The 24,314-nt window shown below is 49.6% G+C and overlaps 1 protein-coding gene across 1 annotated transcript in view; it reads right to left on the minus strand.

Moving 5' to 3' along the window:
- Nucleotides 1-24,314, minus strand: part of LOC127010217 (putative neural-cadherin 2) — a 126,030-nt gene that overhangs the window by 5,733 nt on the left and 95,983 nt on the right. The window contains exons 11-27 of the mRNA XM_050884095.1: nt 23,431-23,644; nt 22,482-22,690; nt 21,946-22,130; nt 21,154-21,310; nt 19,611-19,892; nt 18,410-18,690; nt 17,463-17,886; nt 15,157-15,462; nt 14,231-14,331; nt 8,225-8,386; nt 4,748-4,969; nt 3,024-3,226; nt 2,273-2,462; nt 1,817-1,926; nt 1,571-1,699; nt 836-1,012; nt 40-297 (exon numbers count right to left, since the gene is read on the minus strand). Of these exons, the coding sequence (XP_050740052.1) occupies nt 40-297; nt 836-1,012; nt 1,571-1,699; nt 1,817-1,926; nt 2,273-2,462; nt 3,024-3,226; nt 4,748-4,969; nt 8,225-8,386; nt 14,231-14,331; nt 15,157-15,462; nt 17,463-17,886; nt 18,410-18,690; nt 19,611-19,892; nt 21,154-21,310; nt 21,946-22,130; nt 22,482-22,690; nt 23,431-23,644 (3,610 nt within the window). The remainder of the gene's footprint in view (nt 1-39; nt 298-835; nt 1,013-1,570; nt 1,700-1,816; nt 1,927-2,272; nt 2,463-3,023; nt 3,227-4,747; nt 4,970-8,224; nt 8,387-14,230; nt 14,332-15,156; nt 15,463-17,462; nt 17,887-18,409; nt 18,691-19,610; nt 19,893-21,153; nt 21,311-21,945; nt 22,131-22,481; nt 22,691-23,430; nt 23,645-24,314) is intronic.

Genomic DNA, 24,314 nt, shown 5'->3' on the forward strand with positions numbered 1-24,314 from the left:
CTCCCTCACAACCCAACACAAACACACAAACACACTTACATGAAGACAGAGAGCCAGGCGATGACCCTTCTCCCTCATAAGAGTAGTTCCTCAGGTCATCTCCGGCAGCTACATCCCCTCCTCCTCCTCCTCCTCCTCCTCCTCCTCTTCTCTTCTCCCCGCCACCATGACCATTGATGCCGTTTACACTCCCCTTCCTTCTCTTGCTCGGTGTCTTCTCCCCAGTTAACTCGGTCTCCCCTGTGGGTGTCTGGCGGGCCCCTGGGTGACGGTGGTTCGACTGCAGCTCCAGGACGTCTGTGGGTGGTTGAAGGTGAGGACAGGTGTGGGTGAATGGCTACTTGACTCACCTGCCGTGGTTTCATAGTAGGTTAGGTTCTATAGTATGTGTTCCTCGTTCTAATTTGTGTTTCTCTTAGTAGCGGGATTTTTTTTTTTATTATTGTTTCCTTTTTTTGTGCCCTTGAGCTGTCTCCTTTGTTGTAAAAAAATAAATAAATAAATAAATAAAATATGGAGTCTTATTATGCTACTGTTTTTAACCTTCTCGCTTCTACTCATCTTGCTTCTTTATCTTTTTTGTCATCTTGTATCCTTTTCACGTTTTTATTTCCCTCTACTTCCCTCTTTCTTTTCTTTCTCTCCACACATACATTGCATTCCTGTTCCTCTCTTTTGGCATCTTAAAATCCCTGTCATATTCTTTTCTTCACACTCCATCCTCTTCTTTCTCTCTCTCTCTCTCTCTCTCACAAACCCCAATCATGTCGCACTCTTCCCCAAACCACTAAGAATCACCTCTTCTCACACTCTCTCCCCCTCTCACACCACTCACCCGGCTCTCCCCCGACCCCAGTGGTCCAGGCAGGCTGTCCGTTGGCTCCGTGTGGGTGTGGTCGGCCCAGCGGCGGGGACGTGGTGCGCTGGTGGTCCCCGTTCACCCGCCCCGGGCAGCCCCTTCTCAGCGCTGCCCGGCGGTGGTGTTGGTGCAGGAGCAAGGCACATATCACCACTGCAAGAACACCCATTACAAGCATATTTCCTTGTCCGCTGCGCCATTTTAACACACTAGTTTCTTCACCCACTACGTACAGTAACACTTGAGGACACCCACTACAACACCACTGCAAGAATGTTTCCTCACTCACAGCAGACCATCTTCTTCATCATCTTTTTACTCCACAAAAGAAAACAAAACCACCACACAACTTAAACCATCACTCAGACCATTACCTCTTCCTCTTCCATCTTTCCCTCTGCAACACTCTCTTACACTTCAGAGGATAAGGCTTAAGATGACTCCACAGCACATCTCTACTCTTACATAAGGAAACACTAGCTTTAAACATCTCCTCACACCCACACACAAAGCACCACACATTCTCTACTCTTACATAAGGAAACACAAATCTTGCACATCTTACACTCACACACAGCATTGCCTTTCCCCTACTCTTATAAAATGAAACACACAAACCCAACACATCTCCCCACCCACACACAACAAATCTCCTTCCGACAGCAACACATGAACCCCACACAATCCGCCCCGCCCCTCTCCGCTACTCACACAGGAGCAGGACGGACCAGGCGACGGTGGCCACGGTGGCGGTGAGGGATATCCTGAGGGAGGCGTCGGTGGGGCCACTCAGGTGACAGTGACGCCCGCTGAACCCCGAGGCACACCGGCACAAGAAACCTGAAGGAGGGGGGGAAGGAGAGAGCTAACTCCTTCATCATCTCTTCTTACATTATTATCATTATTATTATTATTGTCATTATTGAGGTTTATGAAAGGGGATCACCTGTACCTCACCTGCTTGCTCGTTAACACAGGTGCCGCCGTGCAGACAGGGCTCCCAGGCACACTCGTCCTCGTCCACACAGCTGTCCCGCGTACCTGACAACACCTGGCCCGCCCCACACCTGAAATGCAAACCAGCCATTTATATAATATCAGGACACTCTTAGAATTATTATGATGTAATTTTTGGCATACTTTGTAGTCTTTAAAGGAAAAAATTGTTACAGGTATTTTTTTTATATTTTGCTTTGCTTATTTTGTCTTGCTATTTTGTTTAACCTCTTTTTTGCTTTTATATTTTGTTTTTTTGGCATTTACTGTCTCGAAAAAAAACATTTGAGGCATTTCTTTTAATATTTTTTGTTCCTCTTGGGCTGCCTCCTTTCCTCTAATAATAATAATAAAAAAACTATTACCCTTCCAGGAAAAAAAAAATACATATAAAATAAATAAATAGCACCGTCTCACCCGCAGTGGTAGGCCCGCCAGGTGTCGACACAGGTGAGGGGGAGGGAGCAGGTGACATTGGTGCAGGCCGGGGGGGCGCCACAGCCATCCCGCACCCCCTGGAACATGCTGGTCTGGCCCCACTGGGTGTTGTTGTGGGCGGGGGGGAGGGGCAACACCCGCCCGGACACCCGCACGTCATCCACGCACCCTGGGGCAGTAGCCGGGTGTTAGGGTGTCGGGGGGCGGAAGATTTAGGTCGGCATTATAAGACACATTGGGTTCTCACATCAGCTGCTTCTAAAGGTCAAAGAGGGGGTCAATTGGGTTCTATTGTGTGTTTCTTCAGGTTCATGGTACAGAGGAAGGGTCACACTACCACCAGGGTCATAGAACTACTCCTGGAAATGCCCACAACTCCTACGAAAGCCTTGGCAAATGTGTGTTTCTTCAGGTTCACGGTACAGAGGAAGGGTCACACTACCACCAGGGTCATAGAACTACTCCTGGAAATGCCCACAACTCCTACGAAAGCCTTGGCAAATGTGTGTTTCTTCAGGTTCATGGTACAGAGGAAGGGTCACACTACCACCAGGGTCATAGAACTACTCCTGGAAATGCCCACAACTCCTACGAAAGCCTTGGCAAATGTGTGTTTTTTAGGTTCAAGTATGAAAATCTGGTAACACTGGTATGTAGGTGGATGGGAGGGGAGGTGTACAGGAAGGAGAGAAAGGAAATTTAAGGGGAAAGACAAAAATATTCCACTCACCATCATGATAGTCGCCGTGTATCTTGATGACGCTCACACCTGCGTACTCCGGTGAGCCGCCAATGTGCAGCCCCACCTGGCCGTCCACCTGTAACAGCGTGGTGGTGTTCGCGTTGGCGGCCTCAGCGTCCCCCAGTGGTATAGAGGCGTTGTACAGCTCACCGTCGCCCTCGTCCACTGACAGGAGGGTGCTGGAGCCATGCCTGAGAAATGCAAGCTATGTCTGAGGGAAGGAAAACCACGTCCAGGGCACAATTGTCAAGTTAGCGTACTCAGAGCATAGTATTTACCGGAATAAAAAGTTTCGTTTAGTCGGCGCAACATCTGTGGTCATATGCCGGAGAGAGACAGAAGGGGAAGGAATTATAGGAGAAGGGAACAGACCCCAGGAGACGGGACACAACCCCCGATTAAGACCTGGTACCCATTCACTGCTGGGTGGACAGGGGCGTAGGGTATAGTATTTACTGGTTTCTGACGCCTACCTATTGCAGAGAAGCATCAGGATCTAACTCTCCTAACGATAACTATAAATGAGTTTCGGTTTGGGGGTAGGAAGTCGGGAAATATAAGCAGCTGAGTACGACAATCTGGCAATGTACTCAGAGCATAGTATTTACTGGTTTCTGACGCCTAACTATTGCCAAGAAACATCAGGATCTAACTCTTTTAACGATAACTATAAAAGAGTTTCGTTAGTGGAGCCCAGAAGACAGTTTTGGGGTAGGATGTCGGGAAATATAAGCAGTCTCCCAGTCCAGTCCAGTAGGTATGGGATTGTCTTTGTAACAGCTCCTAGTTATGGTCCTTATTCTTGATTCCTGATTGGCGTTGTGAATTTTCTTTTTTCTTCTGATCTTATGTTTTTATGTGGCTGAGTATACCCACGCTGCCACGCTACTCAACAACAACAACACCCTCGCTGCTGTGCTACCACGAGGGGAAGGGGAAGGGCAGCCGGAGGAGGAACCACGAGAGGGAGAGGAGTCAGTGTGATACAGTAGGCAATATAAGTACAAACCTACCTCTTGTTTGATTTACACTGTTTTTGATTTACGCGCCCTCTTCACGGACACAATGCTCGCGTAAATCGAGAGTTACCTGTGAGACAATCCGGCAACGTTGGTCGAGGGAAGGAAAGTCATGTTCGGAGAAGGAAAATGCACTATCGTTTTACATTTTCGTTCTGGCTGTTAGTGTATGTATAGAGTTCACCCCCCCAAAAAATACAAACAAACAAACAAACAAACAAACATGGAAAAGGTTAGAGCTGAATGTATATATAGTTGATCCATGTTTGGGAAAGAAAAGCACACACACACACACACACACACACACACACACACACACACACACACACACACACACACACACACACACACACACACACACCTGCCCATGACTGATAAAAATAAAATAATAAATAAAAATGACAAATAAAATGAAAAATGAAAATAAATAAATAAGAATCCACAGCTACACCACACCTCCCCAACTTCTCCCATACCTGCTCCATACCTGCCCAAACCCTCCCACACCTGCCCCTCCCCTCCCCAAACCCTCCCACACCTGCCCCTCCCCTCCCCAACTTCTCCCATAGCTGCTCCATACCTGCCCAAACCCTCCCACACCTGCCCCTCCCCTCCCCAAACCCTCCCACATCTGCCACACACCTCCCCAAACCCTCCCACACCTGCCACACACCTCCCCAAACCCTCCCACACCTGCCACACACCTCCCCAAACCCTCCCACACCTGCACCACCCCCTCCCTTCCCCTCACCTGGCAGCCCTGACGACGTGAGCACTTTAGCCAGGCGTGGGCGGCGTGGGTGTGTGTGCAGCAGCAGACACAGGCGGCCGTGCACCAGCTGCAGCGCCAGACGGTCGTGGCCGCGCTGGGACGACAACACCGCCAGCTGCCCGTCCTGCTGCCTCGTGCGGAACCTACGGCAGGAAGGAAGAAGTCTGGGCACGGAACGAGAGGCAAAAAATAAATAAAAAATAAAAAAATGAGAATCTGCAGGAGGGGAAGCTTGGGTGCAGTGGGTCACGCAGAGAGAGAAATAATGGTGAGAGGTCTGTAAGCCTGGAAGATGACGAAGAGTGACGCTTTTATTGAGTGATGGAGCAAAAGAAGAATGAGTTTAGCAAATAATATGGAAGGAGAAGAAAGGAGGAGGCTTGGTGGGTACAGCGGAAAATGGAAAAAATTGATAAATGAAGATAAATAAATACAGAATGAATAAATAAATACTAACTCCCATAGCAAGAAGGAGAAGGAGGCTTGGGTACAGCAGAAAATGGAAAAAATGATAAATGAATAAATAAAAAAAAAAAAAGATTAATAAACAAATAGCTCCCATAGCAAGAAGGAGAAGGAGGCTTGGTGGGTACAGCGGAAGATGGAAAAAATGATAAATGAATAAATAAATAAAAAAAAAGATTAATAAACAAATAGCTCCCATAGCAAGAAGGAGAAGGAGGCATGGTGGGTACAGCGGAAGATGGAAAAAAAAATGATAATTGAATAAATAAATAAAAATTGAATGAATAATAAACAAATAACTCCCATAGCAAGAAGGAGAAGGAGGCTTGGTGGGTACAGCGGAAAATGGAAAAAAAAAGATAATTGAAGAAATAAATAAAAATTGAATGAATAAATAAACAAACAACTCCCATAGCAAGAAGGAGAAGGAGGAAGAGGAAGGATTAGAAAAGGGAATAAGAGTAAAGAAGAGAAGGAAAGTCCCCCTTCTCTAATATTAATAAAAGAGGAGGAGGAAGAACAAGAAATAGAAAACAATAAGAGGAAAGAAGAGAAAAAAGGTCCCTTCCTAAGAGTTATAAAGAAGAAAATGAGGAGGAAAAAATGGAAAACAACAGAATAGAAGGAAAGAAAGAGTAGACAAACAGAAGAAGAAAACAACAAGAGGAAAGAAGAGAAAAAAGGTCCCTTCTAAATGGTTATAAAGAAGAAAATGAGGAAGAAATGGAAAACAACAGAATAGAAGGAAAGAAAGAGAAGACAAACAGAAGTAGAAGAAAACAACAAGAGGAAAGAAAAAAAAAGGTCACTTCCTAAGAGTTATAAAGAAGAAAATGAGGAAAAAATGGAAAACAACAGAAGGAAAGAAAGAGAAGACAAACAGAAGAAGAAAACAACAAGAGGAAAGAAGAAAAAAAAGGTCACTTCCTAAGAGTTATAAAGAAGAAAATGAGGAAGAAAAAATGGAAAACAACAATAGAGGCAAAGAAAGAGAAGACAAACAGAAGAAGAAAACAACAAGAGGAAAGAAGAGAAAAAGGTCCCTTCCAAATAGTTATAAAGAAGAAAATGAGGAAGAAAAAATGGAAAACAACAGAATAGAAGGAAAGAAAGAGAAGACAAACAGAAGTAGAAAACAACAAGAGGAAAGAAGAGAAAAAAGGTCCCTTCTAAATAGTTATAAAGAAGAAAATGAGGAAGAAAAAATGAAAAACAACAATGGAGGCAAAGAAAGAGACAACAAACAGAAGTAGAAGACAACAAGAGGAAAGAAGAAAAAAAAGGTCACTTCCAAATAGTTATAAAGAAGAAAATGAGGAAAAAATGGAAAACAACAGAATAGAAGGAAAGAAAGAGAAGACAAACAGAAGTAGAAGAAAACAACAAGAGGAAAGAAGAAAAAAAAGGTCCCTTCCTAATAGTTATAAAGAAGAAAATGAGGAAAAAATGGAAAACAACAGAATAGAAGGAAAGAAAGAGAAGACAAACAGAAATAGAAGAAAACAACAAGAGGAAAGAAGAAAAAAAGGTCACTTCCTAAGAGTTATAAAGAAGAAAATGAGGAGGAAAAAATGGAAAACAACAGAATAGAAGGAAAGAAAGAGAAGACAAACAGAAGTAGAAGAAAACAACAAGAGGAAAGAAGAGAGAAAAGGTCCCTTCTAAATAGTTATAAAGAAGAAAATGAGGAAAAAATGGAAAACAACAGAATAGAAGGAAAGAAAGAGAAGACAAACAGAAGAAGAAAACAACAAAAGGAAAGAAGAAAAAAAAAGGTCACTTCCAAATAGTTATAAAGAAGAAAATGAGGAAGAAAAAATGGAAAACAACAATAGAGGCAAAGAAAGAGAAGACAAACAGAAGTAGAAGAAAACAACAAGATGAAAGAAGAAAAAAAAAGGTCCCTTCCTAAGAGTTATAAAGAAGAAAATGAGGAAAAAATGGAAAACAACAATAGAGGCAAAGAAAGAGAAAACAAACAGAAGAAGAAAACAACAATACGAAAGAAGAAAAAAAAAAGGTCCCTTCCTAAGAGTTATAAAGAAGAAAAGGAGGAAAAAATGGAAAACAACAGAATAGAAGGAAAGAAAGAGAAGACAAACAGAAGTAGAAGAAAACAACAAGAGGAAAGAAGCAAAAAAAGGTCATTTCCTAAGAGTTATAAAGAAGAAAATGAGGAAAAAAAAATGGAAAACAACAATAGAGGCAAAGAAAGAGAAGACAAACAGAAGTAGAAGAAAACAACAAGAGGAAAGAAGCAAAAAAAGGTCATTTCCTAAGAGTTATAATGAAGAAAATGAGGAAAAAAAAATGGAAAACAACAATAGAGGCAAAGAAAGAGAAGACAAACAGAAGTAGAAGAAAACAACAAGAGGAAAGAAGAAAAAAAAAAAAGGTCCCTTCCTAAGAGTTATAAAGAAGAAAATGAGGAAAAAATGGAAAACAACAGAATAGAAGGAAAGAAAGAGAAGACAAACAGAAATAGAAGAAAACAACAAGAGGAAAGAAGAAAAAAAGGTCACTTCCTAAGAGTTATAAAGAAGAAAATGAGGAAGAAAGAATGGAAAACAACAATAGAGGCAAAGAAAGAGAAGACAAACAGAAGTAGAAGAAAACAACAAGAGGAAAGAAGAAAAAAAGGTCCCTTCCTAAGAGTTATAATGAAGAAAATGAGGAAAAAATGGAAAACAACAGAATAGAAGGAAAGAAAGAGAAGACAAACAGAAGTAGAAGAAAACAACAAGAGGAAAGAAGCAAAAAAAGGTCACTTCCTAAGAGTTATAAAGAAGAAAAGGAGGAAGAAAAAATGGAAAACAACAGAATAGAAACAAAAAATAGAAGACAAATAGAAAGCAATAGAAGGAAAGAGGAAGAAAGACTCACCCCATCACCCCCTTACCCCCCTTTACCCTCCCCTCGCCCCCTTCCCCCACCTGAGCTGCAGCGAGGTGGCGTGTGTGAGGGGCGTGAAGGAGAGGGCCAGACGGATGTAGCTGTGAGGGAGGAAGTCTGTGGGCCGGGTGGGGGCGGAGCAGCCGTCACCCGCCCACCCGGCCTCACACTCACACCGCAGGCCGCCAGGGGAACCAACGCACCTGGGGAAGGGGGAAAGGGTTAGGGGTGGACTGATACACCTGGGGGAAGGGGGAAAGGGTTAGGGCTGGACTAATACACCTGGGGGAAGGGGGAAAGGGTTAGGGCTGGACTAATACACCTGTGGAGGGCAGAAAAAGGGAAAAAAGAGATATAACTAAGTTGATAACAGAAAGAAAATTAGAAATATGAAAACTGTTAATGTAAAAAAATGAATAATGATTGAACTGATTATATAAAAAAATGAGGAATATGAAAACTGTTAATGTAAAAAAATGAATGATCGAACGGATTATATAAAAAAATGAATGATGATTGAACTGATTATATAAAAAAATGAGGAATATGAAAACTGATAAAACAAAAAATTAGACATAACTGAACTAATATATTGTTACGAATGTGCTGTATGTGAATGATTGTATGTGTAATGTGATGAAATTCTAGCATGATGCAATGTTAGCTCAGCATGGTGCAACTCTACTTGTTGGGACAAGAGAGACAGGGGGGGGGGGCCCGGGGCCGCCGGGCAGGAAGTGCTGAGTCGAGCAGTTGGGGAGCAAGGGTGGCTGAGGAGTTGTAGGGGAGAAGACGCGTGTCTGGGCTTGAGAGAGTGTTGAGCTGCTCCGCTGGTGTGCTGTGTGCATCCGTGTGTGCGTGTCTGCCGTGCCCCTGTACTGTGCCTGATTAACTGTTCTGTGCCCTTGAAAGTTGCTGTACTCTGTACTGTGTGAGGAACCTGTCATTAAACTAGAACTTAGTGTTGAACGTGTATCCTTTGTGCCCTGCCCCGTTCCTGCTCCCCTCGGTGTTCTGTGTGGGCCGCTGTGAGTGACTGGTGCCCGTGTGGCTGTTCTGGTGGGGATCACGCCGCCTGCCTGCCCGTGTATGGTGTGTGGTAGGGGGGGTGGCGTAACACTTGGTGTCAAAGGAGTGGGATAAGTGAACAGTGAAGCGTGCCGAGTGTCATGGCGTCCCCCAGTGATCGCCGTGAGGGTGAGGAGACGGGCAAGGCCGAGGCTGACCCGGGTGAGGTGAAGCCGGGCCAGATGGAATTGTTCGCTGCCATGCTGGCCAGTATGAGGCAGGATTTGGATCAGAGGGCAGACGAGAGGGCACGCGAGCAGGCTCGGAGGGCAGAAGAGAGGGCAGACGAGAGGGCTCGCGAGCAGGCTCAGAGGGCAGAAGAGAGGGCAGACGAGAGGGCTCGCGAGCAGGCTCAGAGGGCAGAAGAGAGGGCAGACGAGAGGGCACGCGAGCAGGCTCAGAGGGCAGAAGAGAGGGCTCGCGAGCAGGCTCAGAGAGCAGAAGAGAGGGCAGACGAGCAGGCACGCCATCTTGCCGATATCCTCCAGAGCAGTCTCTCGTCGCTGAAGGCGGAAACCCAGCAGTACACCGACCAGGGCTGCGACAGCGCGAGGAGTGAACGGCTGGAGGAGGTGCGGACCCAGGAAGGCGAGGTCCGAGGCCTGAGGGAGGCGGAGGGGCAGCTGCGAGAGATGGCACCGTCGCACGCGGAGGAAGAAGGCTCAGTTCTGGCAGGAAGCCCCGTGGCGGCGGTCCTGCAGGGGCCTATCTGGGGCCCCTGGCAAGGACTCCTGGAGCCTGGTAGCGTCGTGGCGGAACCAGTAGCTGCCGCAGGAGGTTGGGGAGCCCCCGCCTCGTTGCCTCCCTCACCCCCTCCCTCTCCTCCATGCCAGCCGGCTCGCAGGTCACGTAGTCCGCTCTCTCTCCCATGGCAGCAGCGAGAGGTGGCACCGCGGTGCGGGGAGGAACAAGAAGCGTCACGTGTGCTGGCGGCGGGTGCACGGGTGGCGGACTGGCGGGGCTCCGCGTGGGGCCCCTGGCAAGGGCCCCTGAAGCCTGGTGGCGTCGTGGCGGAGCCGGTGGAGGCTGCAGGAGGCTGGGGAGCCGTCGAAGCCGCTCCTTTGGGTCCAGCTGGTGCTGGAGTCGGGGCCATTAACCCTGCCTCGTTGCCTCTCTCACCGCCTCCCTCTCCGCCATGCCGGCCGGCTTGCAGCCCACGTGGTCCGCCCGCTCCCCTCTGCAGCTCCCCAGCCTCCCGGCGCTCAGGGAGGCTTAAGCCAGCGGGGCACGACGGGAAGTTGGCGTGGAAGGCCCAGTTCAAGATGCCAGCTGCTGCCCAGGGCTGGGGCGAGGATGAGAAGGCGCTGCTGCTGACGACAGCGCTACGGGGCTCAGTGGACGGGCCCGGCCGCTTGGTGGGGAGCGCCGAGAGGACCTTGGGGCGGCCTGACATGCCGGCCGCTACACGACTCCAGGACGCTCCACAGAGGCTGTGTGGCGTCACGGGGCACTGCGTGCAGTCTGAGGGCCCAGTGGAGGCTCGTATCGGCGTAGGCAGCGCTGTGGAGCGCCGGCCGATGGACGTCGCCGATCGAGACGAGCCGTGCGTGCTGGGCCTCGACTACCTGACGCAGGGCGAGGCCTGTGCCGACCTTGGACGGGAGCTGGAGAGGCTGCGCGGACAGGCGCCTTTGCTCCCGAAGGTCGGCTGTGCAGAGGTAGTCGCGGCGGAGCGACTGCACCTTGCCCCGGGGACGGAGGCCAGGAAGGTCCTGTGTTGCGGGTCGGACGCGATGCCAGCGGAAGACGCGGTGGAGTCCACGGAGGGCCTGCAGCTGCCTGATGGTGTGGCAGCCGGACGGAATCTCGAAGGAGCGGGGGAGGAGTCAGTCACGGTGCTGGTGGCTAACTCCTCCGACGAGGCTCGGGAAGTACCCGCTGGTGCCAAGCTGGGCACCTGTGAGGAGGAGCAACAAGAGGAGGAGTCGGGGAGTGCGGAGTCGGCCGCTGTGAGGCCGCTGCCCAACTTCCTGGAGGATTCGGCGCACCGGAGCGCCGCTCACCTGACGGAGGCGCAGACGAAGGTGCGCCACACCCTGGCTCGGTGCGCGGACGTGTTCAGCGGGGGTGGATTGGACCTGCTGGGCTGCACGGGGTTGTTGAATCACAACATCAGCACGGGAAATGGTGCGCCCACCAGGAGCCCGCCCCGACGTGTCGTGCCGGCCAGGCGGGAGGAACTACAGCGCGCCGTCAACGGGCTGGCGGCGCAGGGGGTGATGGAGCGGACAGACAGTCCATGGCCCTCAGCAGTCGTCCTGGATATGAAGAAGGACGGCACGCAGCGCTTCTGTGAGGACTGCCGGGCGCTGAGGGACGAGACTGGCGAGGACTCCCACCCCCTGCCGTGGACCGATGACGCGCTGACGAAGGCCTTGGAGTTGGGGGCATTGACGACGATCAGCGGCCTAGCGGCGGCCGCCCCGCCCTGCCATGACTTCCGGGGCCTGATGGCGAAGGTGAAGATGAAGTCAGCGTCGATGAAGGCGAGCCCGGAGGGCCTCCGTGGCTCGTGCGGGGGCTGTGGCAAGAGGGGGCATAGGTGCAGTCGGTGCCTGGGGGAGCGAAGGACGCGTTCCCTTGACCGGCCGAGCCCCGATGCCCACCAGCCGCGCTGTAAGGACTGTGGCCAGTCAGGCCACCGCTTGAGTGCCTGTCCCAGGCCCAGGGACGCGGCGCGGGCGGGAAGCGCGGACGGGCTGGAGAAGGGAGCCGACTTCCAGCCGTCTTCCGCCCTCGGGCCCCGCCTTGAGTAAGCTGCCGCCGCCCGACCAGCGTGTTGCCAGTGGGAGGCTTAGCGGTTGTAGCCACGACGCGTGACAGTGGACACCGGGGGCTGAGGAGTGCTCGGCGCGGCCTGACCCGGGGTAGTGTGTGCCGCTGGAGGGGCCAGTGGAGGCTCGTATCGGCGTAGGCAGCGCTGTGGAGCGCCGGCCGATGGACGTCGCCGATCGAGACGAGCTGTGCTGGGCCTCGACTACCTGACGCAGGCCAGTAAGGCTCGTGGTGGCCTCGGACGGGAGCTGGAGAGGGTGACCGGAATGGTGCCCTTTGCTTCCAGGAGGTTTTCGAGCATGGCTGCGTGGGGAGGTAGTCACGGCCGGGCGAGGGCACCTTGCCCCGAGGGTGGAGGCCAGGAGCCGGTGTCGACTGTCCCGAGCGTCACGTGGAGTGGATGGCGTGGAAGAGCCCACTGCGGACTGGCGGCTGGTCGACGGCGTGGCTGACAGGCGGAGCCTTTGGGGGCGCGAGAAGAGACTGTGGAAGACAGACTGATTTATGTGTATTGCATGTATTTTTCTGTGTTCAATGTTCGGCCGGGAGCTCAGGCTACCGGTGGATTTAGCCACGGGGCGGCCTCCCGACGTGAGCTTGCCCACCGTCACCTCTGGCTTCGCAGCGGCACTGCAGGAAAGCCTGGCTGAGGTGCACAGACGCGTACGGGGCAAGCTCAAGGTGGGCAGGCCAGGCCATGAAATGAAGGAGACATACGACCGGCGCAAGAGGGACGTGAGCCCCAGCAGCAGCGAAGTGGACGTGTCAGAGGTCGACCACGGGGCGAACGAGAACATGGGCGGTGCGGGCGAAGCGGCAGATGTCAGTGACGACCCTGAGCAAGTACCTGGGGCCGACGACGCGGCTCTGGGTGCCACCGCCTGCCTGCCGCCGCCCGCATCCCAGCGGCGCCCTCGGCGAGAGAGGCGTCGGCCGGGATGGTTAAGAGACTTTAGTGATGTCCCAGGGGACTGATTAGTTTGATTAATTTCATGTTTTGTTTGTTGAATGTTGGGGCAGCCGGGTCGACTGCCTTCTGAAGGGGGAGATAGTGTTACGAATGTGCTGTATGTGAATGATTGTATGTGTAATGTGATGAAATTCTAGCATGATGCAATGTTAGCTCAGCATGGTGCAACTCTACTTGTTGGGACAAGAGAGACAGGGGGGGGGGGCCCGGGGCCGCCGGGCCGCCGGGCAGGAAGTGCTGAGTCGAGCAGTTGGGGAGCAAGGGTGGCTGAGGAGGAGTAGTGGAGAAGACGCGTGTCTGGGCTTGAGAGAGTGTTCAGCTGAGTGCTCCGCTCGCGAGCTGTGTGCTTCCGGTGTGCGTGTCTGCCGTGCCCCTGTACTGTGCCTGATTAACTAACTGTTCTGTGCCCTTGAAAGTTGCTGTACTCTGTACTGTGTGAGGAACCTGTCATTAAACTAGAACTTAGTGTTGAACGTGTATCCTTTGTGCCCTGCCCCGTTCCTGCTCCCCTCGGTGTTCTGTGTGGGCCGCTGTGAGTGACTGGTGCCCGTGTGGCTGTTCTGGTGGGGATCACGCCGCCTGCCTGCCCGTGGATGGTTGTGGTAGGGGGTGGCGTAACAATATACAAGTGAAATATATACTTATAAATATCCTGTACTGTATATATATCCCTATGTAGGAGGTTGGTTACTTATACAGTTAATGTTTGCTAAAAAAAAAAAAAAAAAAAAAAAAAAATGTATATAAGGTTCACAATTTTGAATGATGATAAATGCAGGCCTTCATAAAGAGTTTGAAAGTTAACAAAAGAGATCAATAAGGTCGGTGATACAGAAACATAGTGGGCTGAATTACCAAACATTTCATTGCCCAAGTTCACATATATAACAAGGCTTTCGTTGGAGTTTGGGGCATTTCCAGGATGAATTTTATGGCCCTGGTGGTAGTTTTATCCTTCTTCTGTGCCGTGAAGGTAAAGAAACACTCATTAGAACCTGTTTGACCCCCTCTTTGACCTTTAGAAATATCTGATATGAAAAGCAAAGATGTCTTACAATACCAACCAATAAGTCTAGGGATATATTTACTAATAATGTAATAATGACAATAAAAAGCAGAAATACACAACTGAAGAAGACGAGAGTAACATACATCTTTAAATCAGTGAGAAATAAACGTCACCTTCATGAAAAAAAAAATAATAATAATTCCCATGATCTTGTTAGGGTGTTACCTGGCATGGGGGCCACAGGTGAGTCTCTGGGCGGCACAGTCAGCGGCGGGGCACCCCGGGGCACTGCGACGCCCCAGCAAGCCCCGGCCAAGGTCAATGAGCTGTGAGGGGAAGGGGAGAGAGAGAAGGGGGAAAAGAGAAGGGAAAGGGAAGGGAAGGGAAGGGAAGGGAAGGGAAGGGAAGGAAGGAAGGAAGGAAAGGAAAGGAAGGAAGGAAGGAATGAAGGAAAGAAGGTAGGAAAGAAGGAAGGAAGGAAGGAAGGGAAGGGAAGGGAAGGGAAGGGAAGGGAAAGGAAGGGAAGAGCAAAGAGAGGGGAAGGGAAGGAATGCAGGATTAGACTAAAGATTTGCATTGTATTTAAGAGGCAAGGGTTTTCTCTCTCTCTCTCTCTCTCTCTCTCTCTCTCTCTCTTAATGATACCTATTTTTTTCTTATCCCTTTTTTTACCATTCCCATCACTATCACCCCTTCCCACCCCCCATCACCTCCCCTCCCCTTCCTCACCCCCCATCACTTACCTCCCCCTTCTCTGCCTCCCATCACCTCCCCTCCCCTTCCCCACCCCCCATCACTTACCTCCCTCTTCTCTGCCTCCCCATCATCCTTCCTCCCTTCCCCCATCCCCCAACTCCCCATCCCCTTTCCTTCCTTTTCCAATCCCATCCCTCACCTCCCTTTCACCCATCACCCACTTCTCTGCTTCCCTATCTCCCCTCCTCCCCTTCCCCCAGCCCGTATCACCCCTCCCCTTCCCCCATTCCCTATTACCCCTTCTCCCTTCCCTATCTCCTCCTCCCTTCCCCAGCCCGTATCACCCCTCCTCCCCTTCCCCCATTCCTATTACCCCTTCTCCCCTTCCCTATCTCCCCTCCTCCCCTTCCCCCATTCCCTATCACTCCTTCTCCCCTTTCCCCTCCCCCCCTCACCTCCCCATTGAGCCGCAGGTTCCTGATGCAGCCGGTGAAGGGGCGCTCCACCAGGGGTCTGGGCCACCCATACTCAGCGTGGGGGGGCGGGGGGTGCGCCCAGCCCCCCACCTGCAGCGGCCCGGGGGTGTCCAGGTAGCGGCCCCCCTCAGGTAGCCTCGCCCAGGCCCGGCAGGGGGTGGGGGTGGGCGGCGGGGGTGTGGTGGGGGCGGTGTGGTTGTGAGGCACTCTGGGTGTGGTGGTTGGGGTGGTGGGCGTGGCCTCCAGACTCCCGCCGGCACACAGGTCCACCAGCAGCACCACCATCTGGGGAAAGGTGTGGAAAGGTGCTTAATTACACTTTATAAACCACCTGGGGACTAGAATCAGCTGCAAGGTGATGCTTCATTAACCAGGTAGCAGCGACGGGCCAAATTTGTGGCTTTACCGTGTAGCAGTGACGGGCCAAATTTGTGGCTTTACCGTGTAGCAGTGACGGGCCAAATTTGTGGCTTTATCGTGTAGCAGCGACGGGCCAAATTTGTGGCTTTACCGTGTAGCAGTGACGGGCCAAATTTGTGGCTTTATCGTGTAGCAGTGACGGGCCAAATTTGTGGCTTTACCGTGTAGCAGCGACGGGCCAAATTTGTGGCTTTACCGTGTAGCAGTGACGGGCCAAATTTGTGGCTTCACCGTGTAAGATGACGGCCAAATTTGTGGCTTTACCGTGTAGCAGTGACCAAATTTGTGGCTTTACCGTAGCAGTGACGGCCAATTTGTGGCTTTACCGTGTAGCAGAGACGGGCCAAATTTGTGGCTTTATCGTGTAGCAGTGACGGGCCAAATTTGTGGCTTTATCGTGTAGCAGCGACGGGCCAAATTTGTGGCTTTACCGTGTAGCAGTGACGGGCCAAATTTGTGGCTTTATCGTGTAGCAGTGACGGGCCAAATTTGTGGCTTTACCGTGTAGCAGCGATGGGCCAAATTTGTGGCTTTACCGTGTAGCAGCGATGGGCCAAATTTGTGGCTTTATCGTGTAGCAGTGACGGGCCAAATTTGTGGCTTTATCGTGTAGCAGTGACGGGCCAAATTTGTGGCTTTATCGTGTAGCAGTGACGGGCCAAATTTGTGGCTTTACCGTGTAGCAGTGATGGGCCAAATTTGTGGCTTTACCGTGTGGCAGTGATGGGCCAAATTTGTGGCTTTACCGTGTAGCAGCAATGGGCCAAATCTGTGGCTTTACCGTGTAGCAGCGACGGGCCAAATTTGTGGCTTTACCGTGTAGCAGCGACGGGCCAAATCTGTGGCTTTACCGTGTAGCAGTGACGGGCCAAATTTGTGGCTTTACCGTGTAGCAGCGACGGGCCAAATTTGTGGCTTTATTGTGTAGCAGTGACGGGCCAAATTTGTGGCTTTACCGTGTACCGACGATGGGCCACATTTTTGCCATGATATAAACCCCCCCAAAATAGATGATGCATAATCTGATCACAAATGCCTTGATATATATTATGAAATGGTTTGCGTGAGTGATGATTTTTCCTCATTTTTCTCGCTTAGAGGGACCATTAAGAAACATGATCCCCGCTGCTACCGGGTTAAGTAAAACACAGGAAAGGAGACAGGGATTATTAAGTCATATGGAAAGATGTTATATCACAGTGACAGAGAGAATGTTTATCTTTTCAATACCATCACAAAGGTATATATATTTCAAATGACTGCTAAGTCTATAAATGCTGGATACAGAACAAAGAAACAGCAAAGAAAAATATCATTGCGTTACGGAAACGTCTTTTCTATGGAATCACATTAACAAGTCTTTGAGTTAGTTCGATCAGATTACATTTTTTAAGTATAAATAAAAACAATGAAGAAAAAACAGTTACGTGACAAGTGGGCAAACACGTGGTAGTATCAATGAGATGGCGCCAGCAGTATTGGTAATAATACATAATAATAGTGTTTGACGATGGAGGAGTGACAGACGAAGACGACGAGGGGGAGAGGAAGGGCGGGATGGAGTAGAGGGAGGATGGACGAAGAATTAAGACAACAGAAAACATTGAAGAATATTTAACGACCAAGGAAACAAAAAGACAAAGAATAAAGAACAAGAAGAGGAAAAGACAGAATAGAGAAAAAGACAAAGAATAAAGAACAAGAAAAGTAAAAAACACAGAATAGAGAAAAAGACAAAGAATAAAGAACAAGAAAAGTAAAAAACACAGAATATAGAAAAACAAGAAAGAAATAGACAAACAAATAATAAAGCAAAACAAAAACAGTCACCACATAGACCTAACCCCCCTCCCCCTTCCCCTCACCTGCCGGGCCCAGAGCAGGTCAAGGCGGTGCCAGGTGTTGTCGGCGAGGGCGGAGGTGTTGAGGCCGAGGCTGACCGGCCCCCCGCCCAAGTCCAGCAGCACCCACGGCCGCCCCGCCCGTAACTCAAGGGCCAAGACGTCTTTATTTGGCGGGGAGGGTGTGGGCGGCGGCTGTGTTGCATTGTGGGTGGAAGCGGGTGGTGGGTGAGGGCTGGGTGTGGGTGGGGGACTGTGGGGGCCGGCGTAGAGGAGTGTTGCGTCGGGGGAGTGTGTCAGGAACTCCAGGCTGAGGTGTATGTCAGGGCAGGGGGGCACGGGGGGCACCCACACCCACGCCTGCCCCCCGTCACCCGCCCCGCCCCCGTCAAAGTGCCTGGCCAGCATCTTGCACCTGGACCCGTGGGTGTGGTGGGGGCAGACACACCTGGGGGAACGAGGGGACAGGTGTACGGGTGGTCAGTGGAGTTGGCCGAGATTAAAAGTCATCACACACAGAATAAAATAAATTTGCATAGAAAGAAAGGCAGTCAGGAAGAGTAACAAATGAGATGAATGAGGAAAGGAGGGAGTGAGGCACTTTTCAATTTCTTAATCCATAGAAACAAATATACAGATAATAACTTAAAAAAATGACTAACATATACTATCTAATATTAACTTACGACCTGGAAATCAACACTCATACACACACACACACATCTGTTTAATCAGTATACACACACAGACACATTCATAAGAAAAAAACAGGCATGTTAATTAAGCAAAGAAGAAAAAAAAGAAGAAGATATGCCTCTGTATCATTAGTTTACACACACACACACACACACACACACACACACACACACACACACACACACACACACACACTCATAAAGGAATATAAAGACATAAAACAAAGAATAAGGAGAAGACACACTTTTAAAATCAGTACATACACTCACACCCACCTTGCACCCTCGGAAGTACGCACACATCGGCCGCCATTCAGACAGCTTCCCTTGACACATCCCCCCTCCTTCGCCTCCTCCGCTGCCGCCGCCCCACAGCTGCAGGCCGGGCGGAGGCTGAGCTGCGGCCCCACGATGGAGGAGGTGTTTGCGTCCACCAAGACAAAGTGTTCGCTGAGCCCCGCCCGCAGCACACACCCGCCCGCACACCCCGCCGTCGCCCCCTCAGGACATGCCCCCGCCCCCACCTCCGTCACTGAGACTCCCGCAGCCTCACTCAGCTATGGGGGAAAAAGGGGAAAGATGGGGAGGTGTTAGTCAGGGATGTGGTATTGTGTTGAGGGTGAAGAGATGGAGAAGGAAAATAAATGAGGGATTAGGAATTGTGTGTTTTATTCTAAGGTGAAGAGAAGGAAAAAAGAGGGAAATGGATAATTGGTTTGTAGAAATATATGCTTTGTAATACTAGAGAAAAAAACAGCTGTGGGAGATAGGAAAGGAAGGAAAAGGAGGTGTTGGATGGGAAAGGAAGTAGTATATTTGTTTTTGTTATGAATATTAGAGGGGAAAATATAAAAAGTGATGGAGTGTTTTCTTTATGATGTGTTAGAAAGAAAAAAATATTAAAAGAAATGGGGGAAAAACAGGGATGTTAAGCAAAGAAGAACAAAAAGACATACCTCTGTAGTTTATATATACACACACACAAACGCACACACATACACAGACACACACACACACACACACACATAAAGGAATATAAAGACATGAAGCAAAGAGAGAAAGAGGAAAAGAGGAGGAAGAGGAAAGAGGAGAAGTAGGGAAAAAATAGAAAATGGAAAAAGTTAGTGAAGAAAATATGTTCTTTCGGGAGAAGATACAGAGAAGTGACCTTCAAGATTTTTCATGATTTATTTTATTTACCTTAGAATCAATAGGAGAGGATAAACTATGGTATCAGGAAAGAAGATTAGGAAAGAAAGAGGAAAAGAGGAGGAAGAGGAAAGAGGAGAAGGAGGAAAAAAATAGAAAATGGAAAAAGTTAGTGAAGAAAATACATTCTTTCGGGAGAAGATACAGAGGAGTGACCTTCAAGATTTTTCATGATTTATTTTATTTACCTTAGAATCAATAGGAGAGGATAAACTATGGTATCAGGAAAGAAGATTAGGAAATGTCCGTGGCAGAATACCTTACTTACCTTATCTTGATGAAGGAGGAGAAGGTTGTGGAAACTGTGAAGTGGATGAAATGCGGATGAGGAAGACGATGTAGAAAATAACGATGAACTGGAACTAGCGGAGGTGGATGTGGATGACGATGACGTGGATGATGTGGATGAGCCTGCAGCGAGCCAGACCCTAGTGTGCTGCTGTGGCTCGGAACCCAGCGGCTCCACGCACACCGCCACCACCCCTGTGCCGCCCCCCGTCACCCACACACCCGCGGCCTCCACCAGACGGCTCAGCACCGACTCGCCGCCCTGACGGAAGGAATTGATTAGTGGATGACACACACACACACACACACACACACACACAAAAAAAAAAAAAAAAAAAAAAACATAGAAGATAAAAAAGGGATAAAATTTGTTCATTGCAATTTTTCTTCATTTTCTTTTCTTTTTCTCCTTATTATGGATTTTTTTCTAACATATTTTCTATTTTTTTTTCTATTATTTTCTTATTATTATTTTCATTGAGTAGAATATTAAGCCATCTATTTTTTTCTCTATTCTTTTTTTCATAACTTTATCATCATTTTTTTCTTCATTATCTCCTTGTTCCCTCTTTTATCAAATTATTGTACTCTCTCTCTCTCTCTCTCTCTCTCTGTCCCCTCCCATTCATCATCTTCCTCTCTCTCTCTCTCTCCCTCCTCTCCCCTCTCTCTCTTCCCCTCCTCTAATCATCCTTTTTCTCTCCTCTCCCCTTCCCTTCCTATCTCCCTCTTTCTCTCCCCTCTTCATTGCCTCCTCCTTTCTTCTCTCCTCCTATTCATTTCTCTTCCCCTTCTTCCTTCTACTTTCCCTTCCCTTCTTTTCCTTTTCTCTCTCCTCCTCCTTCTCCTTCTCTCTTCCTATTTCTTTTTCCTTTAATCTTTCCTCTTCCCTTCTTTATTCCTTTCTTTCTTTCCTCTCCTTTCCTAATCCTTTCTCTCTCCCTTCCTCTCTTCCCTCTCCCCTTTCTTCTCCTTTCCCCTTTTCTTCTCCTTTCCTAATCCTTCCCTTTCTCTCTTCCCTCTCCCTTTTCTTCTCCTTTCCTAATCCTTCCTTCCTTCCTTCCCTTTCTCTCTTCCCTCTCCCTTTTCTTCTCCTTTTCTAATCCTTCCTTCCTTCCTTCCCTTTCCATTTTCTCTCTCCCTTCTTCTCCCTTTCCTTCTTCTTTCTATCTCTCCAACACTCCCTTCTCCCTTATTCCCACCATCATCAACCTTTCCCTTCCTCCCTTTCCTCATCTCCTCCTCCTCCTCCTCTTCTTACTCTCCTTCCTCCTCCTCCTCCTCTCCTTGCTCTCCCTACCCCACCTCCTCCTCCTCTTCTTTCTCTCCCTTCCCCTCTCCCTTCCTTCCTCCTCTCTTTCCTCTCCCTCCACCTCCTCCTCAGTCTCCTTACCTCCTCTTCCTCTTCCTCCTCCTCTCTTTCCTCTCCCTCCCCCACCTCCTCCTCAGTCTCCTTACCTCACCTCCTCCTCCTCTTCTTTCTCTTCCTTCCCCTCTCCTCCTCCTCCTCCCCTCCCCCTCACCTGCTCCCTCACCACCTGGCGCGGCGGTGCTTCCAGTGTGAGGGGCGTGGCACCCTCGGCGGCACTGGCACTCACGGCCCGCACCTCCACCGTAACATTGGCCTCCACCCCCACCTGGCCCTGCGCCTCGTCGCTCACGCTGAACGCCAACTCGTACCTGTAATGAGGGCGAACAGGTAACAGGTAACAGGTAACGGGTTAAGGGGAAACAGGTCACAAGTAGAAAAAAGTCTCCTTAGAAATAAAAGGTCCAAGTATTAATCATTGCCTTATTTTTTTTTTTATTCCTCCTTCCTCCTTGCCTCCCTCTCATCTCTGTCTCTTTCTCTCCCTGCTGTCTTTCCCTCTTCCTCCCTTTCTCTCACTTATCCCTGTCTCTCCCTTCCTTTCCCTTCTCCTCCCCTCCCTGCCTCTCCCTCCCCTTTCCCTATCCTGTCATTTCCTTCCTGTCTCTCCCTTCCTTTCCCTTCTCCTTCCCTCCCTGCCTCTCCCTCCCCCTTCCCTATCTTGTCATTTCCTTCCTGTCTATCCCTTCCTTTCCCTTCTCCTCCCCTCCCTGCCTCTCCCTCCCCCTTCCCTATCCTGTCATTTCCTTCCTGTCTATCCCTTCCTTTCCCCCTTCCTCACACTCCTCTCTGTCTCTCCCTCATTTCTGTCTATCCCTTTCTTCCCTCCTGTCTATCTCTTCCGCTTCCTCCTCCTCCTCACCTCCCTCCCTTCCTCTCCTTTATCCTCATCTATCTCTGCCTTTTCCTCTTACCTATCCCCTTCCACTCCCTTCACCCCCCTCACCTCCCCTCCTGTGTGGCGGCCCCCATGGTGAGGTGCCCCGTGGCAGGGTCCAGGGTGAAAGCAGGGTGACGTGGCCCCCGCCAGGCGTAGCGCTTGGAGGCGGCGTCCCAGTCGTCAGGGTCCCGCACGTACACCCGGCCCAGGGGCACCACGGGGGGCTGGGGGAACTGGAGCCTGGGGGTGGCCTGGGGGGGGGAGGGGGGATTAGTGTGAGCCATTCAGAAATAAAAAACACACATAAACGTACACACAAGAAGATATTTTTAGTGTTTGCGTACATGATTTACTGTGCGTAACCCTGTCAAAGGTACACACACACACACACACACACACACACACAAAAAGAAAAAAAATATAGAGGTTTGGAACAGACTAAGTGAGGATGTAGTATCGGCGAGGAGTGTGCAAAGCTTTAAGGAAAAGTTGGATAAATGCAGATACGGAGACGGGACCACACAAGCGTAAACCCAGGCCCTGTAAAACTATAACTAGGTAAATACACACACACACACACACACACACACACACACACACACCAACACGTGGGCGGCCACAGTCTTGGCGGCGGGCGTCATGGGGTTGTCGTTCTCGTCCCCTACGTACAGGGTGAGGGTGACGGTGGCGGTGCGGGGGAGGGGCCGCCCCGCATCCCCCACCACCAGGGGCACCAGCACCACCCGCCCCGCCTCCCGGTCCAGCGACGCGCGGGTGCCCACGACACCCACGCCCCGCCCCTCGTCGCCGCCTGGGGGGGAAGAAAGATGTGAGAGGAGTTATCTTAAGGATGGAAGAAGACTAGTTACCTGAAGAAGGGATTAAGACTAGAGTTACCTGTGGGAGTGGTTTAAGACTATAGATATCTGGGGAAGGGTTAACCCAGTAGCAGCGGGGATCATGTTTCTTAATGGTCCCTCTAAGCGAGTAAAATGAGAAAAAATCACCCCTCACACAAACGATTTTGTAATACATATCAAAGCATTTGTGATCAGTTTATGTATCATCTATTTTTTGTGGGTTAAATCATGGCACAAATTTGGCCCGTCCCTGCTACCGGGTCAATGAGAAACAGAGAAGGTAAACACAGCTAAATACAGGCAATTTACAGACATAGAAAACAGACTGTGGTTACCTGGGAGAGGGATCAGTGCTTTGTGACTGTTAGTAGATATCTGTGTATTTGATTTCAAGCATTATAGGGATGGATATATGGACTAATACAGAAGCTGGATTGATTAACAGATAGATGGATAACAGATGAATCAGTACACAGATTGAGAGATACACATATATATGGATAGATACTGAGACAGATAGATTGATAGATAGACAGATAGATAGATACACAGATAGATGGAGAGAGGGACAGATCAAGATGAAATAACAACAAATAAAAGAGATTGAGGTTTTTCGCGGACAGAGCCGTTGATTACTGTGTGTTTACCTGTAGTGTTTGTTGACGATATTAAAAGCAAACAATCATCTCACCTGGGTCCAGCGTCACCTGTATCACCGCCGCCACGTGGGGGGGGGCGCGGGGGTCCAGGGCCAGGGTGAAGGGGGGGCCGTGACCCTCCCCCCAGCTGTCCCGGTCCCCCAGCCTGACCCGCGCCACCTCCCTGGGCCCCGCGTTCTCCTGCACCGTCACCTCACGCGGCTCTCGGAGGAACGGCGCGTTGTCGTTCACGTCCGTCACGTTGAGCTGTGGGGTAAGGGGATAGGGGGGGTAGAGGGGGGGGGGGTAGGGAAGGGGGGGTGATGGGGGGAGGTAAGGGAGGGAGGGGTAAGGGAGAGAGGGGTAGGAGGGGGTAAGGAGGGAGGGAAGGGGTAAGGAGGAGGGAGAAGGTAAGGAGGGGTAAGGGAGGGGTTGTGTGTGTGTGTGTGTGTGTGTGTGTGTGTGTGTGTGTGTGTGTGATTATGTATGTATGTTTTTTTTTTTGTTAGTTGTGTGTGTGTATATGTGTATGTTTGTGTGTGTGTGTGTGTGTGTTGTGTGTATATGTGTGAGTAAGGGTTTCAGAGAGAGAGAGAGAGAGAGAGAGAGAGAGAGAGAGAGAGAGAGAGAGAGAGAGAGAGAGAGAGAGAGAGAGAGATGAAAAAAAAAAGTTACACAATGATTTTTTTTCTTTACTTGCATGAAAAATCTTTCTTTCAGTAGTTTGTTAAAAGGGCTAATCAAAAGACTGCCCATGTTTTTATTTAATAAGTAAAGTTGTGGTCTGTATATTATAATGCGATTTTAATTAACATGGCACAAAAAGCCTCTCTCTCTCTCTCTCTCTCTCTCTCTTACATCATCACCCCAGCACACACACACACACACACACACACACACACATCTTCTCCCTCCTTATCATTCCTCTCCCAAAACA

This window comes from Eriocheir sinensis, chromosome 42 (genome assembly GCF_024679095.1).
Source record: "Eriocheir sinensis breed Jianghai 21 chromosome 42, ASM2467909v1, whole genome shotgun sequence".
Classification (NCBI taxonomy): Eukaryota; Metazoa; Arthropoda; class Malacostraca; order Decapoda; family Varunidae; genus Eriocheir; species Eriocheir sinensis.